General features: G+C 45.1%; 1 protein-coding gene across 1 annotated transcript in view; it reads right to left on the reverse strand.

The window, feature by feature from the left end:
* ERCC3 (ERCC excision repair 3, TFIIH core complex helicase subunit) overlaps window positions 1-17,702 on the reverse strand; it is a 47,530-nt gene that overhangs the window by 18,518 nt on the left and 11,310 nt on the right. The window contains exons 8-9 of the mRNA XM_023765142.1: window positions 4,301-4,485; window positions 716-918 (exon numbers count right to left, since the gene is read on the reverse strand). Coding sequence (XP_023620910.1) covers window positions 716-918; window positions 4,301-4,485 — 388 coding nt within the window. The remainder of the gene's footprint in view (window positions 1-715; window positions 919-4,300; window positions 4,486-17,702) is intronic.

Genomic DNA, 17,702 nt, shown 5'->3' on the forward strand with positions numbered 1-17,702 from the left:
AGTCCTCATCCTCCTTACTTGGCAGGGAATTTACAATAACCAGGCTTTAGACACAGGCATGTGGGCTGGTGAGGACTCTGGTATGTCCTAGGAAGCTTTCTCAAGGGGAGGCCATACCAGGGATGCCGGCCAGTCTGCCTTGCCTCCCTGGTCCCTGGCCCATAGCCTGACCTCATTACAACCCACAGTGCTCACTTGGTCTGAAACTCCCAATGCCAACCTCTGCCCACCCTTGGAGTCCAGGTCCAAAGCACCATTACTCTAGTCCAGCCGTGGGCAAACTACGGCCCGCGGGCCGGATCCGGCCCGTTTGAAATGAATAAAACTAAAAAAAAAAAAAGACCGTACCCTTTTATGTAATGATGTTTACTTTGAATTTATATTAGTTCACACAAACACTCCATCCATGCGTTTGTTCCGGCCCTCCGGTCCAGTTTAAGAACCCATTGTGGCCCTCGAGTCAAAAAGTTTGCCCACCCCTGCTCTAGTCCCTGCTCCCTGGGCTCAGGTTGACCAAGCTCCCTTTTCTATACTGTAACCTCTAACTCCAACCACTTGTTCCTCTGTCTTGCCTGGTTCCAGGGGCTGGAGCCACAGAACCAGACCTTTGGATCCTAGAAGTTCCTATAAGCTTCGAGAAAAACCAGGCACCTCTGCACTCTCACAAAGGGAAAGTCACTGGCTTAGGAGCCAACTTCAACTTTTCAATTCTTACTTGTTCAGTCGAATGGCATATTCCTTCAGGGCAAACACATTATCAGCAAAGACAATAATTTTGTCATTCCTCCTTTCATGAAACTTAATCAGAAACTGGCAAGCTCTGAATTTGTTGGGGTTCATGGTGTACAGCAAGATTCGTTTCTTGGTTTTGATTGCCACATACTCCCTGTAAAACTCAGGAGACATCGGGCACCAAACCTGTAATACAATAAGCATCATGGTTAGTGTGCAAGTTTAAATATCACACAATTAGAAACTTGTGAAGACCATTCATTTAGTAGAATTAACTTTAAAACACACAAAGGTTTGTAAATTATATCTCAATATAACTGTAAACACACACACACACACACACACACACACACACCCCAAAACCAGACCCAATAGGTGATGTGGAGCCGGGCACTCCACATGTTAAACACTGCCCCCAGACCTTTCAGTGTCTCTACGTGCAGGGAATTACTTCCACACCAGCTCCACACGAAGGGCACCAGACTGTCCACCAGTGGTGCGAGGGTCCCTCTCACTTGGACCCACCTCCACACAGAGAACTGCACACACACTTCCTAGTTCTGCCTGTTCAGTGAGCCCAGCAATGATACTCTAGTAGCAATGAATGCATCCAACACTCAGAACTTGGTTTGCATTCTCTACTGAAAGAGCTCCGTGGAAAATAGCTGATTCCAGGGCGAGAGCAGGATAAGTACCAGATGAGTCAGGAATATATTGCTGGCCCAGAAAGCAAGGAAGTGCTCACAGAATGATGGGGACATGTCATGTGGCCATAGAAGCCAGCTTGAAGGTGGTCTCATTAGTCACATCTAAAGCAATCTGAGCACCCAAATAAAAATGACAGTAAGACTCCTGAGGGCCTCTTCTGTGCTAGGCCCTGGGCTTGGGCTGCTGACAAGCTAAAGGAAGCTCAGGCAAATACATTGACTGATGTACCGTGAGTTTCAAAGGTCTCAAGGCTGCATACAAATAAAAAATGACCCCCTGGGAGCTCCACACTGGAACAGGCCACGCAGACCACACTAACAGACTGAGTTCCTGGCCAGGACCAATGCACTTCCCCATGAGCACCACAAGCCACTGCATGCTGCCACCCTGGGCTCAGCTGCCGCTGCTGGGTGCCAAGCCCTGTGTGCCACTCAAATCCATGAGTTTTGCTGTTAATGTTTCCTGGTTTCCTCTGAGTCATCTCCTGTTATGACTCCATTAGAGGTTCTCATTCTTTATAACCACAGCAATTCTTTTCTCACAGTAAAGTGTTTAAAATCCTGCAATTCACAAAATATGAAACATAAGGGGCTAATAACTATCTGATAAGATACTCAATGTCATTAGTAAAGTAGAAAACACAAATTAAGACCATAAAGGAATGCATTTCACACTTACCAGGTTAGCAAAAGTTAAAAGAAAACAAGTAGCTATTGGGCAGTGGAGATGTGGCACGCCCCCACTCGCCCTGATGGTGTTCACTGGCACACTCACTCTGGAAAAGTCTGCTGCAGCATGACAAGGAAGGGACCCTCAAGGAACCTTCAACCCAGCAGTGTTACTTCGAGGTGCATCTGCCAGAGCAGTGGCCTACAAACTTGGATTACGTTACCTCACAAACTAAACATTCACACACACAAACACAATTTCATGAAACAATATATACCCTTAATAGAGATGCATTCTGGTAGATTCTATTCTATCCTGACCATGACCCACAAAGTGATGTCACAGCCCACAGCGTGAACAACGCTTTAGAAAAACTCTGGCAGGAGGGCCCCAGGAAATGGGTACAAAAACATCTGCAGCAATGTCATAAGCTATAATTTATAGAGACAGAAAACACATCAGTGGCTACCTAGGGCGAGAGTACAAGCAAGGATTCACTGCAAATGGTCGCCAGGGAACTCTGGGGATAACGGAAATGTTTTAACACTAGATTGGGGGATACATTAACTAAAACCAAGTAAGTTATAAATAACAAACAGTATTTACTTAAAACTGGTCAATGTCACAGAATGCAAACATCTTGATAAAGCTATTAAAAACTTTAAACAACTTACCGACCCGAACGTCTGTCACCATTGGAAGATTTATTTTTTACTGCTGTGTAATATTCCATTACATGTCCAATTGTGGTATATTTGTATAATGGAATACTACAGAGCAAATCAAAGGGATGAACTACAGCTACGTCCATCAAAAAATAATGCATTATGCAAGGAATAAAAATAGAGCAAATGACAAGTCATAGAAATATATAATCTGTTTCACCTTTTAGATAAAGACGTTTTAAAAGGTAAAACGAAACAACCCTGTCCAGGAAATTATACATAGGTGCTAAAATAGCCCTGAGACAGCGGCCCCCTGCTGTTTAGTTTGTGATGTAACGTAATCCAAGTTTGTAGGCCACCGCTCTGGCAGATGCACCTCAAAGGGGAGATGCAACTGGAGAGGGACAGGGTCCCCAAGGTTCTGGCAACTCTGTCTCATAAGACGGGTGGTGATTACAAAGCATAACTAGAGATAAGGAAGCAAGTCTACCTGCACACGGTCCTCACACTCTCTCTTACCCAACAGCCCCCTTTCTACCCTTTCATGACAAAGGCCACCCTACTCTAGCCACTGAGGAAGTCATTTTTAGGTGCCAGGAAGAATTCTTGTTCTTGTTCCTTCTAAGAAGACATCTTTGAAGATGTACTTTTATCATTTACCTGTGCAGGTATTCGTTATAGAACTAGAGGCCCAATACATGAAATTCGTGCATGGGTAGGGTCCCTAGGCCTGGCCAGCGATCAGGGCCAATCTGTGGGGCAACTGGCGGGGCCTGGTGCTGCCCGCTCGCCGGCCCCACCCCTGTGCCAGCAGTCACCTCCCTCTGCAAAAGGCAACAGGCAGGTGATGGGGGGGGGGGTGCCAGCCTGCTTGCCGGCCAGCCCCACCCACCCCCCCACCGCCCGCTTGCCAGCCGGCCCCACCGCCACTGCCGGTCGCCTCACTCTGCAGGGCAACCAGTTGGGCGGTCAGGGGTCCCCCACTGGCACCTGCCTTGGCTGGCCTAGGGCCTGCAGGCTGGGGGCAGCTCCTTGTGTTGAGCATCTGTCCCCTGGTCAGTGCACATCATAGTGACCGATTTGCATATTAGGCTTTTATTATATAGGATATTGGGGAAAATGTCTTCTTAGAAATAAAATTATCAAGGCCACGGGCGCCTTCTGGGGACCACAGGTGGTTGACCACTAGGCTTTGGGGGTGGCCAGAATGACTGCCCACGCAGGACCACCCCAGTGAAGGTAGGCACTCACTCCCAGAAAGGAGGGGCATGGACTCTGGAGCCAAGCCAGCCTGGATTAGCACCCTCACCCGGCCACTCCCTGCATGCCCTGGAGGTGGCTGGTTCCCACGCCTGTGAAGTGGCATAACCGCACCCAGCTCGCAGGGGACAGAGGGTGCACGAGATGGCAGCACTTTTGCTCAGGTCCTGACCTGTGTATCTGCCTGGGAGTAACCTACCTGATCCACTTCCCCTGACCCTGGGAGGAGCCACTCCCCAAGAGGCTGCAAGAAAGGGGACAGCTACCTCAGCACACTGGACTTTGGCGATGTAGCCGTTGTTCTGCAGCTCCATCCAGTTGGCTTCATAGAGCTTGGGTCCGATCAGAAAATTTAAGTCAACAATTTTGTCATCTTCCCGGACCAGGGTTGCAGTCAAACCCAGCTTGCAGTGGGCCTGTACAATGGTGAGCACCCGTCGGAACATCTTGGCTGGGGAAACAATCGGTGATTCACATGGTCACTTTTGTAAATGCTCAAGTACCACAGACAGCCTTGCGACTTCACACTGGCCTGTGATATACCTGGCTGACCCCAGGTTCCTGGACCACAGGAGCCTGTCTGGACAGGAATGACCATGTGGGACTCACAATCATCACGGCCAGAACTCGAGAAAGAAGGGGGACAGGAGAGCAAGGGAGCAACTGCCAGGGAGCTTCATGTGAGCGCTCCAGCACTGTCCACTCGAGAGCACCAGTGGCAATTCGAAGCGGGAACTACAACCCTGAACGTGCCACTGAGCTCTGAATCAGCCCAAGGATTTGTCACCCTGAGACTTGCACTGAGGTTACCAGGAAGATGGTTGGGCACACGGGGACCAGAGGAACCAAGGGAGCCAGACCTGCTTGGCTTCCCAGAAACCAAGGAGAGAGCAGGGGCACGAGCTGGGTTTACGAAGCTCTCTTCTCCACAGCCCTCCAACCAGCTGGCAGAGCAGCAGCTTCCGTCCTCCTTTCTTTGGAATGTTGTATCATTCTGATTTATCAAAGTAAATAAAATAAACACATAAAAGGGTATGAGATTTACTTTTAAAGACCCAATTTACGGGTTTCCATGGGCTCACCTTTTTCAAATTCTAATAGTTGGCCCTTGAACACCACAAGTTTAAAATGCGTGGGTCCATGACACACTGTATTTTCTTTTTCTTTTTAAAAAAAATATATTTTATTGATTTTTTACAGAGAGGAAGGGAGAAGGATAGAGAGTCAGAAACATCGATGAGAGAGAGAGAAACATCAATCAGCTGCCTCCTGTACACTCCCCACTGGGGATGTGCCCGCAACCAAGGTACATGCCCTTGACTGGAATCAAACCTGGGACCCTTGAGTCCGCAGGCCGACACTCTATCCGCTGAGCCAAACCGGCCAGGGCTGTATTTTCGATCTGAGGTGGCGAATCTCACCGAGTACGCTAAGGACCAGCTTAACTCATATAGACGAGGACCGGCGCCTGTAACCCCGAGTTGTTCAAGGGTCAACTGTACTCTGACGGAAAGTTAAAAAGCTCATCTTACCACAGTTAAAGGTAAGGCCAATGATAACAATCTGAGGAGTTCGAGGTCAGACTGCACCAAAGCACAAACCAAAACCTAATAGTGAAACAGCAGAGGGCTGTCCAACCCAGGCAAACAGCGAGATCTTACAGAGCTCCACATACTGCATGCAGCATAACGTGGATCACACACACACACACACACACACACACACACACACGGGAAACAAACAAACAAAAAACCAAGGTCGGGGGTAGCTCCAAAAGAGTAGCCAAGGACCCCAGACCAGGTTCCCCACATCAGGACATGGTTGCCACGGCAATGGAGGCACCAATCTAACGTGGGCCCCAGGAGGCAGCACTAGGGATGGCCCAGGGATTACCAACTCCAAGGACGCACGAGTTGGACCCTGCTGGGCACTCAAGCCCCAACAAGCCCTTCCTAGGGCATCTGGCTGCAAACCAGTGACATGGCTGCGGCACCTCCGACACCGTGACAGCTGCCCCGAGGAAGAACTTCCAGCTGCTGAAGCGCACGGCACACACCTGCAGAGCCACCCAGGTCAAGATCTGAGTGACCTTAGCACCCAAAGCCTCTCCTCTGGCTGCCGGTCAACACCCTCAAGGCTCTCCCTCAAGGGCACCAAGGCTCTGGCTTCAGTCGTCAGGATGTCTGAATTTCAGGTAAACAGAATCACAGCATGTGCTTCTTGTGCATGGCCTGTTTCACTGCACATTATGTCAGTTGTTCTTTGACATTTATTTGTGTGATTCTTTCATTATTGGCCCCTTCCACTTGGTTTCCAGTGCCAAGCACAGTGCCTGCCCCTTAAAAGTTCTCAATAAATCTTAAAATTGGCACAGCGCCTCCCATACAGTAACCACTTTATACAAATACTGTCCTAAGAATTTCTTATTCATATAATGGCCTAACAGGACTCCTTTTGGAAAATCTGTAAAAGAGCACAGCCATCTTCCTTTTTGAGATAACTCTCAAAGATTATCATTCTGCCTAATGCTTAACAGTCAAGAAACTCCCATTCCCTTATTTAACATTTGCTCTCTGCTCTGTTGAGGGCCTGACCTCAAAATTCTTTAGAGCTGTTTGGTTTCACTCTTCTACCCAACTAGAGACAAGGTGACACAGGGAACTACAGGAGAGATAGAACCAGAGGAACGTGGACTGTGTGGCCGATCCTGAGCCTGGCTGCCACCCTCTGGGACCTGGGACCCATGGGAGAGAGGAACATGAACAGACTAACTCCATACTCAGGCAGAAAGCCTCAAGCCTTCCTCAGTTTCATATGCAGATGATATGATTATACCATCAATTTCCAGTCCAATCTGACCAAATACCTACCGTCTTCCAAATTTTTTTCTTTTAGTTTAGTTTGTAAGTTATCACACAGTAAAACTGACTGTTCTCTGGGGGAGGGGTGGTATCCGTTCTAAAAATTTTAACACATGTATAGATTTGTGTAACCACCACCATAATCTGGATACAGACCAATCCATCACCCCAAAATCCTCCCTTGTGCTCTCCCTTTGCAGTGGTTCTCAACCTTCCTAATGCCGTGACCCTTTAATACAGTTCCTCATGTTGTGGTGACTCCCAATTTCATTGTTACAAATTGAACATAATTAAAGCACAGTGATTAATCACAAAAACAATATGTAATTATATATGTGTTTTCCGATGGTCTTAGGCGACCCCTGTGAAAGGGTTGTTCAACCCCCAAAGGGGTCGTGACCCACAGGTTGAGAACCGCTGCTTTATAGTCACCTCTGCCCTCACACCGCCCCAGCACACACTGATCTGTCCCCATCACCAAAGTTCTCTTTCAAGAATGTCCCAGCAAGTTATATTCCTAGGACTGTTGGGGGCTGGCGGACCAGGCTCCCCTGGCCGGGCAGGCGCTACTACCACTGAAATCTCTCCCAGGGTGGCTGGCTCTACCACAGAGACCGCGCCATCTTGAAGGGGAGAGTGGCTGTGACTGGGAGCCCAGCCTCACCTTCATCTGGGGAGACCTCGGATACCTCCCAGGACCCTACAGCCAAAACACCCAGGGACCGGCTGCTTCAGCTGCGAACCCACGACCACCGAGACTCCAGACTCCCCGGCCGCAGGCTCCTAAAAAGTTTGTCCAGGGGGAGATCAAGTGGGTCCTGCACCTTCTCACAGAGCAGACAGAAGAAACAGCTGAATCGAATAACATCCACCTGGAACTGGAGAATTAAACACAGCTGGTGAGACAATCTATGGACGGAAAGGACAGAGGTCACCTGGAGAGAGGTGGGCTCGGGGATCTGGGCTGGAGGGAGAAAAGTGCACAGCCGGGACTAGAGTCTCAGAGGGAGACTGCACTGCACCAAATCCGCGGCCCTTGGGGTCAGTATAGTGCTCGACTGTGGACGGGGTCCCACAGGGCTGCTGGCAGCGGGGACTCTAGATCTAAGCCACAGCCATGGGAGGCTGCGCCCAGAAAGGCAGCCTGAAGTTCTGCACCGGCCGCGCAGTGCCGGGAGAGAGAGATGTGCAGCGACGTGGTCACTCTGTCTACATTTTCCTTGCTTTTCCTCGCTAAACCCAATACACAGGGTCCTTCGATTACAAACACTCACTGAGGCTGCAATGCAGGGGAAGGTGGTTTTGTGGAAGCTGGGGAGCAAATAGGGAGAGATGATCAGGAAGCCAGCTCTGGGACAGTCCATCCCTCCAACCCTGAACAGCCATTTTTCTCCTTTAGACCAGACCCCTCCTAGCAGTGCAGCTGCACCCAGCCTTGAGCTCTGCAGGGAAACAAAGATTCTAAATACCCCCAGGGAGCCCTTGGGGACTGGGCTGAGGTGCCATTTGGTCCAGGAAACTAATACAGAAACACCACCATCTAGAGGCCGTGTCAGAAATAGACACTTGTGTAAATACAACTGAAAGCAGGCAGACAAAGCTGGCAGATTGGTTCTGCCTGGCTGACACCAAGGCTGAGGAGACAGACACAGAGGAACGGTGGTCGCTGGGGACTTCAACACAGTGCTGACTACCTAACAGGAAACTGAGACATGGCAGGCAGAACAGTAGAGAGGGGTCTAAAACCAGTCCCCATGGGTCATTAAAACCAAGCTGAAGCATTTTTTTTGGTCTCTATGTTGTTTACTGCTTTCGCTGTATCCCATAGGTTTTGGATTGTTGTGCTTTCATTGTCATTTGTTGCCATGATGTTTTTTATTTCTTCTTTGATCTCTCTGGTAACCCAGTCATTGTTTAATAGCATGCTATTTAGTCTCCATGTATTTGATTTTTTTGGATTGTTTTTATTGTAGTTGATTTCCAGTTTTATGCCATTGTGATCTGAGAAGATGCTTGATATGATTTCTATCTTCTTGAATTTGAAGAGATTTTGCCTGTGACCCAATATATGGTCCATCTTTGAAAATGACCCATGTGCACTTGAGAAGAATGTATATTCTGTGGCTTTGGGATGAAATGTTCTGAAGATGTCAATTAATTCCATCTGATCTAGTGAGTCATTTAGGATTGATGTTTATTTGCTGATTTTTTGTTTAGAGGATTTGTCCAGTGGTGATAGTGGGGTGTTAAAGTCCCCTACTATGATTTTATTGCTGTCAATCTCTCCCTTGATCCCCTCCAGAAGTTTTCATATGTATGTGGGTGCTCCTGTATTGGGTGCGTATATGTTTACCAGAGTTATTTCTTCTTGTTGGATTGCTCCCTTTAGTATTATGAAGTGGCCTTCCTTATCTCTTTTTATGCCCTTCACTTTGAGATCTAATTTGTCAGATATAAGTATTGCTACCCCAGCTTTTTTTTTCATTTCCATTCGCCTGAAGAACCTTTTTCCATCCCTTCACCATCAGTCTGTGTGCGTCTTTTTTTCTGAGGTGGGTTTCCTGTAGACAGCAAATATATGGGTCATGTTTTCTTATCCATTCAGTTGCCCTATGTCTTTTGATTGGGGCATTTAATCCATTTACATTTAAAGTTATTATTGATAGATACTTGTTTGTCGTCATTTTTATTCTTTACCCCTGTGTTCCTTCTTCGTTTCCTATTTTTTCTTTTTACAGCAGATCTTTTAGCATTTCTTGCATTGCTGGTTTGGTGGCAATAAATTCCCGAAGTCTGTGAAGCTCCCGATTTCACCCTCAATTTTGATTGATAGCCTTGCTGGGTACAGTATTCTTGGATTCAGACCCTTCCTTTGCATGACTTTGTATATTTCATTCCATTCCCTTCTTGCCTGATGCGTTTCTGTTGAGAAATCAGTCATAGATAACTTTGTCTCTCTCTGGCCGCTTTTAAGATTCTTGCTTTGTCATTGATGTTTGCCAATTTAATTATAATGTGCCTTGGCATCGGCCTTTTGGGGTTCATTTTGTTTGGGACTCTGTGAGCTTCTTGGATTTGTGTGAGCTTTTTCTTCCCTATATCAGGGAAGTTTTCTGTCATTATTTCTTCAAACAGGTTTCCTATTCCTTGCTCAGTTTCCTCTCCTTATGGCACATCTATTATGCAGATGTTGTTTTGTTTGGTGTTGTCCCAAAGTTCTCTTAGGCTCTCCTCTTGCTTCTTAATTTTTTTTTCTAGGAGCTGCTGTGCTTGGGTATTTTTTCCTACCTTGTCTTCTAGCTCACTGATGCGGTCTTCTGCTGCTTCTAGTCTACTGTTGATGCTTTCTATTGAGTTCTTTATAGCAGTGATGTCATTTTTCATTTCTTCTTGGTTTTCATTTCCTCTTGGTTTTTACACATATTGTTGAATTTGTCTTCCATTCTTTTCATTCACCTTGTGACCATTTCTCTGAATTCTTTCTCTGACAGGTTGCTTGCCTCCATTGTCTCCATTTCGTTTACTTCCTTTTCTGGTGATGCCTCTTTTTCTTTCATATGCGGGCTGTTTCTTTGTCTCCCCATGGTCTCTCTTCTCCAGGTGTTTGGTTATGTAGTTCTCTCTCTGCTTTATCTAGGCAAAGTCTGACCTTTCTGTGAGGAGGGGCAGGGCTCCTCTGAGTCCACCTATTTGTGCTGCTTTAGATACAAAAGATCAACAAAACCAAGAGCTGGTTCTTTGAAAGGATAAACAAGATTGATGAACCTCTAGCCAGGCTCACCAAAAAACAAAGAGAGAGGACCCAAATAAACAAAATCAGAAATGAAAGAGGAGAAATAACAACAGACCCCACAGAAATACAAAGGATTGTTAAAAAATACTATGAACAACTCTACTCCAACAAACTAGACAACCTGGAGGAAATGGACATATTCCTAGAAAAATACAACCTTCAAAAACTTAATCAGGAAGAATCTAAAAATCTCAATAGGCCAATAACTATGGAAGAAATTGAAGCAGTAATCAAAAAGTTTCCAGCAAACAAAAACCCAGGACCAGACGGCTTCACAGGGGAGTTTTACCAAACATTCAAGGAAGAACTAAAACCTATCCTCCTCAGACTATTCCAAAAAATTCAAGAGGAAGGAACACTTCCAAGTTCATTCTCTGAAGCCAGCATTACCCTAATACCAAAACCAGTTAAAGACAACACAATGAAAGAGAATTACAGGCCAATATCCCTCATGAACATAGATGCCAAAATCCTCAACAAAATCTTAGCAAATCGGATCCAGCAGTACATCAGAAAGATCATACACCATGACCAAGTAGGATTTATCCCAGGGATGCAAGGATGGTACAATATCCGCAAATCAATAAACGTGATACATCACATAAACAAATTGAGAGATAAAAATCACATAGTCATATCACTTGATGCAGAAAAAGCATTTGACAAAATCCAACACCCTTTCTTGACAAAAAAAACTCTCAGCAAGGTAGGAATAGAAGGATCATACCTCAACATAATAAAAGCCATATATGACAAGCCCACAGCCAACATCATACTCAATGGACAAAAACTAACACCATTTCCCCTGAGAACAGGAACAAGACAGGGATGCCCACTCTCACCACTCCTGTTCAACATAGTACTGGAAGTACTAGCCGTTGTGATCAGACAAGAAGAAATAAAAGGCATCCAAATTGGAAAAGAAGAAGTAAAACTGTCCTTATAAAACCAAGCTGAAGCAAACGAAAATCACTACTTCACTTTTTTATTTTTTTACTTAACAAATTTTTTTCTTTCTCTTATTTTTTTATTACTTTTATTATTTTTTAACCTTTATTTAATTTTTACTTTTGGATTAGTGTTCTACATTCTATTTTTTTTATCATTATTTTACTCTATCTCATTTTTTCCTTCATGCCAATCCTTTCTTCTTCACTTCTCCCTTTTTCATCCTGTTTCTCTTCCCCTGTTCCTGCTTTAGTTTTTCTCTCCTTTCTTTTTGACTCCTTGTTAACAACTGATCTTCTTTCTCTGCTCTACTGATGCATTACTATTAAAGTAGTCTCTGTTGGCTTAAGCATATATCTAATTTCCTCTCCAATGCTCCAAGTCCATGCACATTTCTCTTTTCTCTTTCTTCATTAGCCATTTTTTTTTTCTTGTTGTTTGTTTAGTTTTTTATTTTATGTTATGCTTTTGTTTCTCCTCTCCTCACTTGTTCTCTTCTTCTACTAATAGCTTAATTAGTTTCACTACCAAACTCAGGCCTATCTGCTCTCTATTCTCCTTTTCCAAAAATAGATGAAGATATAAAGCAGAAAATTTTATTTTTAATATATACAACTTTTCTTTTATATATATTTTATATATTTTTAATTATTATTTTTTTAAAATTTTTAAGTGAGTATTTTGTTTATTACTTTTCTTCTTATGCACTCATTCTCTTTCTACCTCCGCTATACTGAATCATGGCCATTCCCCCATTCCTTCAATTCCTTTACCTTACCTTCTGGAAATAAGATCTGCCTCTTCAGATTTAGCTCCCCTCCTTTTTTTCTGGGTGTTTGTTGTTTGCATTTTTTGAATTAGTTGTTGGTTTTGTGGAGCTTTCTCCCCATATACATATATTTCTTTCCCCTTCTCTTTTCTTCTTTTTCTTTTCTCTCTTACCTTTTTTCCTTTTCTAAATATCATTTTTGCGTTCTTTTCTCTCCCCTAATTCTCTTTTCTCTGATGGTCCCCTTTATTTGGGGTTATTGGTATAGTGAATACATTTTTCGTGTTTTGTTCCCTCTGTGTCGTGTCTTGTCGAGTTGTATTTTGTGCCTTTTGGTCAACACCATAGAGAGTGAACCACATAACCAGACACCATGAGGGGAGCAAAAATGGGGAGACAAAGAAATAGCCCCATACAAAAGAAAAGCAGGAATCACCAGAAAAGGAAGTAAACAATATGAAGGCAAGCAATTTGTCAGAAGAAAAATTCAGAGCAATGGTCATAAGGATGCTGAAAAGAATGTAAGACAAATTCACCAACATGTGTAAGAACCAAGAGGAAATGAAGACTCAAAAAGAAATGAAGAATGACATTGCTGCAATAAAGAAAACAATAGAAAGCATCAACAGTAGACTAGATGTGGAGGAACGCATCAGCGAGCTAGAAGACAAGGTAGGAAGAAAATACCCAAGCAGAGCAGCAACTGGAAAAAAAACTTAAGAAACAGGAGGACAGCCTAAGGGAGCTTTGGGACAACACGAAACAAAACAACATCTGCATAATATGGTGCCAGAGGGAAAGGAAACAGCAAGGAATAGAAAACCTGTTTGAAGAAATAATAACAGAAAACTTCCATGATATTGGGAAGAAAAAACTCACACAAGTCCAAGAAGCTCACAGAATCCCAAACAAGATGAGCCCCAAAAGACCGACACCAAGACACATTATAATTAAATTGGCAAACACCAACAACAAAGTAAGGATCTTAAAGGCCGCCAGAGAGACAGAAAGTAACCTATAAGGGATCTCCCATTAGACTATCAACTGATTTCTGAACAGCAACACATCAGGACAGAAGGGGATGGAATGAAATATACAAAGTCATGCAAAGGAACTAAATCCAAGAATACCATACCCAGCAAAGCTATCATTCAAAATTGAAGGTGAAATCAGGAGCTTCACAGACAAAAAAGGGCTAAGGGAGTTTATTACGACCAAACCAGCAATGCAAGAAATGCTAAAGGGTCTGCTGTAAAAAGAAGAAATAGAAAGGAAAGAAGGAACACAGGCATAAAGAATAAAAATGGCGACAAACAAGCACCTATCAATTATAACCTTAAATGCAAGTGGATTAAATGCTCCAATCAAAACACATAGGGTAGGTGAATGGATAAGAAAACATGACCCATATATTTGCTGTCTACAAGAGACCCACCTCAGAACAAAGGACTCACACAGACTGAAAGTGATGGGATGGAAAAAGGTTTTTCAGGTGAATGGAAATGAAAAAAAAGCTAGGGTAGCAATACTTATATCTGACAAATTAGACCTCAAAGTGAAGGCCCATAACAGGAGATAAGGAGTACCACTTCATAATACTAAAGGGAGCAATTCAACAAGAGGATATAACTCTGGTAAACATATATGTACCCAATACAGGAGCACCCAAATACATCAAAAAACTTCTGGAAGATATCAAGGGAGAGATCGACAGCAACACAGTCATAGTAGGGGACTTTAATACCCCATTGACATCACTGCATAAATCCTCTAAACAAAAATTTAGCAAAGAAACATCAATCCTAAATGACTCACTAGAGCAGATGGACTTAATTGACATCTTCAGAATATTTCACCCCAAAGCCACAGAATATACATTCTTCTCAAGTGCACAGAGGACATTTTCAAAGATGGACCACATATTGGGACACAGGCAAAGTCTCTTCAAATTCAAGAAGACTGAAATCGTAGCAAGCATTTTCTCAGATCACAATGGCATAAAATTGGAAATCAACTACAATAGAAACAATGAAAAAAAAATCAAACACCTGGAGGCTAAATAGCATGCTATTAAACAATGATTGCGTTACCAAAGAGATCAAAGAAATATAAAGCATCCTGGTAACAAATGACAATGAAAACACAACAATCCAAAATCTATGGGACACAGTGAAAGCAGTCTTGAGAGGGAAGTTCATAACTCTACTGGCCTACCTAAAAAAACAAGAAAAAATGGTAATAAATTATCTAACCCTGTAACTCAAAGAATTAGAAAGAGAGCAACAAGAAAAGCCCAGAGTAAGCAGAAGAAAGGAAATAATAAAGATCAGAGTGGAAATAAAAGACAGAGACAAAAAAAAACCACAACAATATAAAAGATCAATTTCTTTGAAAAATAAACAAGACTGATGAACCTCTAACCAGGCTCACCAAGAAGCAAAGAGAGAGGCCCCAAATAAAGTCAGAAATGAAAGAGGTGAAGTAACAACCAACCCCACAGAAATACGAAGAATTATGAAAAAATACTATGAACAACTCTATTCCAACAAACAGGACAACCTAGACGAAATGGACATACTCTTAGAAAAATACAAACTCCCAAAACTCAATCAGGAAGAATCAAAAAACCTGAATAGGCCGATAACTCCAAAGAAATCGAAAGAGTAATCAAAAATCTTCCAGCAAACAAAAGCCCTAGTCCAGACGGCTTTACAGGGGAGTTCTACCAAGCATTCAAAGAAGAACTAAAACCTATCCTACCCAAAAAATTCAAGAGGAAGGCACACTTCTAAGCTCTTTCTATGAAGCCAGCATTACCCTAATCCCAAAACCAGATAAAGACACCACAAAAAAAGAGAACTACAGGCCAGTATCCTTGACGAACATAGATGCTAAAATCCTCAACAAAATTCTAGCAAATCAGATCCAGCATTACATCAGAAAGATCATACACCATGACCAAGTGGGATTTATTCCAGGGATGCGAGGATGATACAATATCCGCAAATCAGTAAGTGTGATACGTCACATAAACAAATTGAGAGACAAAAATCACATAATCTTATCAATTGATGCAGAAAAAGCATTTGACAAAATCTAACACCCTTTCTTGATAAAAACTCAGCAAAGTGGGAATAGAAGGATCATACCTCAACATAATAAAAGCCATATATGACAAACCTACAGCCAACATCATACTCAATGGGCAAAAACTAAAACCATTTCCCCTAAGAACAGGAACAAGACAGGGATGCCCACTTTCACCACTCCTGTTGGATACAGTACTGGAAGTGGTAGTCATAGCGATCAGACAAGAAGAAGAAATAAAAGACATCCAAATTGAAAAGAAGTAAAACTGTCCTTATTCACAGATGACATGATACTGTACGTAGAAAACCCCAAATACTCCATTAAAAACTACTAGACTTAATGAATTTGGCAATTTAGCAGGATACAAAATGAACACCCAGAAATCTATGGCTTTTTTATATACCAACTAGAGGCTCGGTGCATGAAATTCGTGCACCCGGGGGCAGGGGGGTCCCCTCAGCCCGGCCTGTGCCCTCTCGCAGTCCAGGACCCCTAGGGAATATGTCCGACTGACGGCTTAGGCCTGCTATCGAACATCCTTAGCACTGCCTCAGAGGTGGGAGAGGCTCCCTCCACCACCACTACATTCGCCAGCCACGAGCCCAGCTTATGGCTGAGCGGTGCTCTCCCTGTGGGAGCGCACTCACCACCAGGGGGCAGCTGCTACGTTGAGCATCTGCCCCCTGGTGGTCAGTGTGCATCATAGCAACTGGTCATTCTGCCGTTCAGTCGATTTGCATATTAGCCTTTTATTATATAGGACTAGTAGCCCGGTGCACAAAATTTGTGCACTCGAGGGGGGGTCCCTCAGTTATTAAACATTTTACAGCACAACACTGACCATAGTTGATTCATATCTTCACTAATTGTCATCATTGCAAAGTTTTCAGTCCCCATATGGATTGCTGGATATAATAGGTCATGCGCTGTCCCTGTCCTTTGTAGCCTTTGTTACCTTAAGGACTCTAGTTTTCCATTTATATGTTTAAGTACCAACCTTACCGGCTTAAAAATGAAAGCTTTTAACACTGCTCTCTCTGTTCCGTATCCTTCCGATAAAAAGTGGAGTTGGGTTGCAGCACAGGAGAGAAATTCAGAAGGGGAATATTGAAGTAATGACTACAGTAGGAGAAGAGGGAACCTGTTTCCCTGGCCACAGGCATTGGCGCCCTGGACCACAGGGCTGGTAGCTTCTCTGGGTGGCTGCAGCCTGGGACCTCTGGCCAGTAGCTTGTCCATCTCCTGGGCTGCAGCCAGCCCCAGGCGCTGGCGCCAGGACCAAAGGTGGGTGGCTTCTTCTTCTGGGGGCTTCTTCTTCTTCTGTGCTTCAAGGGAGGGTAGTCAGTTAAGTGTCATGCAGAAATAGGCATCACCAATTGCAGAAGCCGGGTGTGGGGCAGGGAAGCCCCAGCCAGGGAAGCTGGCTGAAGCTGCTTCCCTGCCCACGCACCTGGCTTCTGTGATCGCCCCTGCACTGGGCTTCTGCGGTCACCCATCCCAGAAGCCGGGTGCGGGGCAGGGAAGCCACGGCTGGGGAGCTGGCGCACCCAGCTTCTGCGGTCATGGATCACAGATCGCAGACTCCGATCTCAGAAGCCGGGTGCTGGGCAGGGAAGCCGTGGCCGGGGATGCTGGCGGCGGACTCTTCCCTGACCCACACCCAGTTTCTGCGGTCACGGATTGCAGAAGCCGGGTGCGGGGCAGGGAAGCCTCGGCCAAGGACGCTGGCGGCGGACTCTTCCCTGACCCGCACCCAGCTTCTGCGGTCACAGATCGCAGAAGCCGGGTGCGGGGCCAGGAAGCTGGCGCACCCAGCTTCTGCAGTCTCCGATCTCAGAAGCCGGGTGCGGGGCTGGGAAGCCGTGGCCTGATACGCTGGGGGCAGACGCTTCCCTGACCCACACCCAGCTTCTGCGGTCACGGATTGCAGAAGCCGGGTGCGGGGCTGGGAAGCTGCGGCTGGGAAGCTGGGAGCAGGGCAGGGAAGCCACGGCCGGGAAGCTGGCGCACCCAGTTTCTGTGGTCACGGATTGCAGAAGCCGGGTGGGGGGCCGGGAAGCCGCGGCCTGATACGCTGGGGGCGGCTGCTTCCCTGCCCTTGCATCCGGCTTCTGTGATCGCCTTTGCACTGGGCTTCTGGGGTCACTGATCGCAGAAGCCAGGGTGCAGGGCAGGGAAGCCGGGAAGCTGGCGGCAGCCGTTTCCCT

Source organism: Myotis lucifugus, unplaced genomic scaffold, assembly GCF_000147115.1.
Source record: "Myotis lucifugus unplaced genomic scaffold, Myoluc2.0 scaffold_380, whole genome shotgun sequence".
NCBI classification, from domain to species: Eukaryota; Metazoa; Chordata; class Mammalia; order Chiroptera; family Vespertilionidae; genus Myotis; species Myotis lucifugus.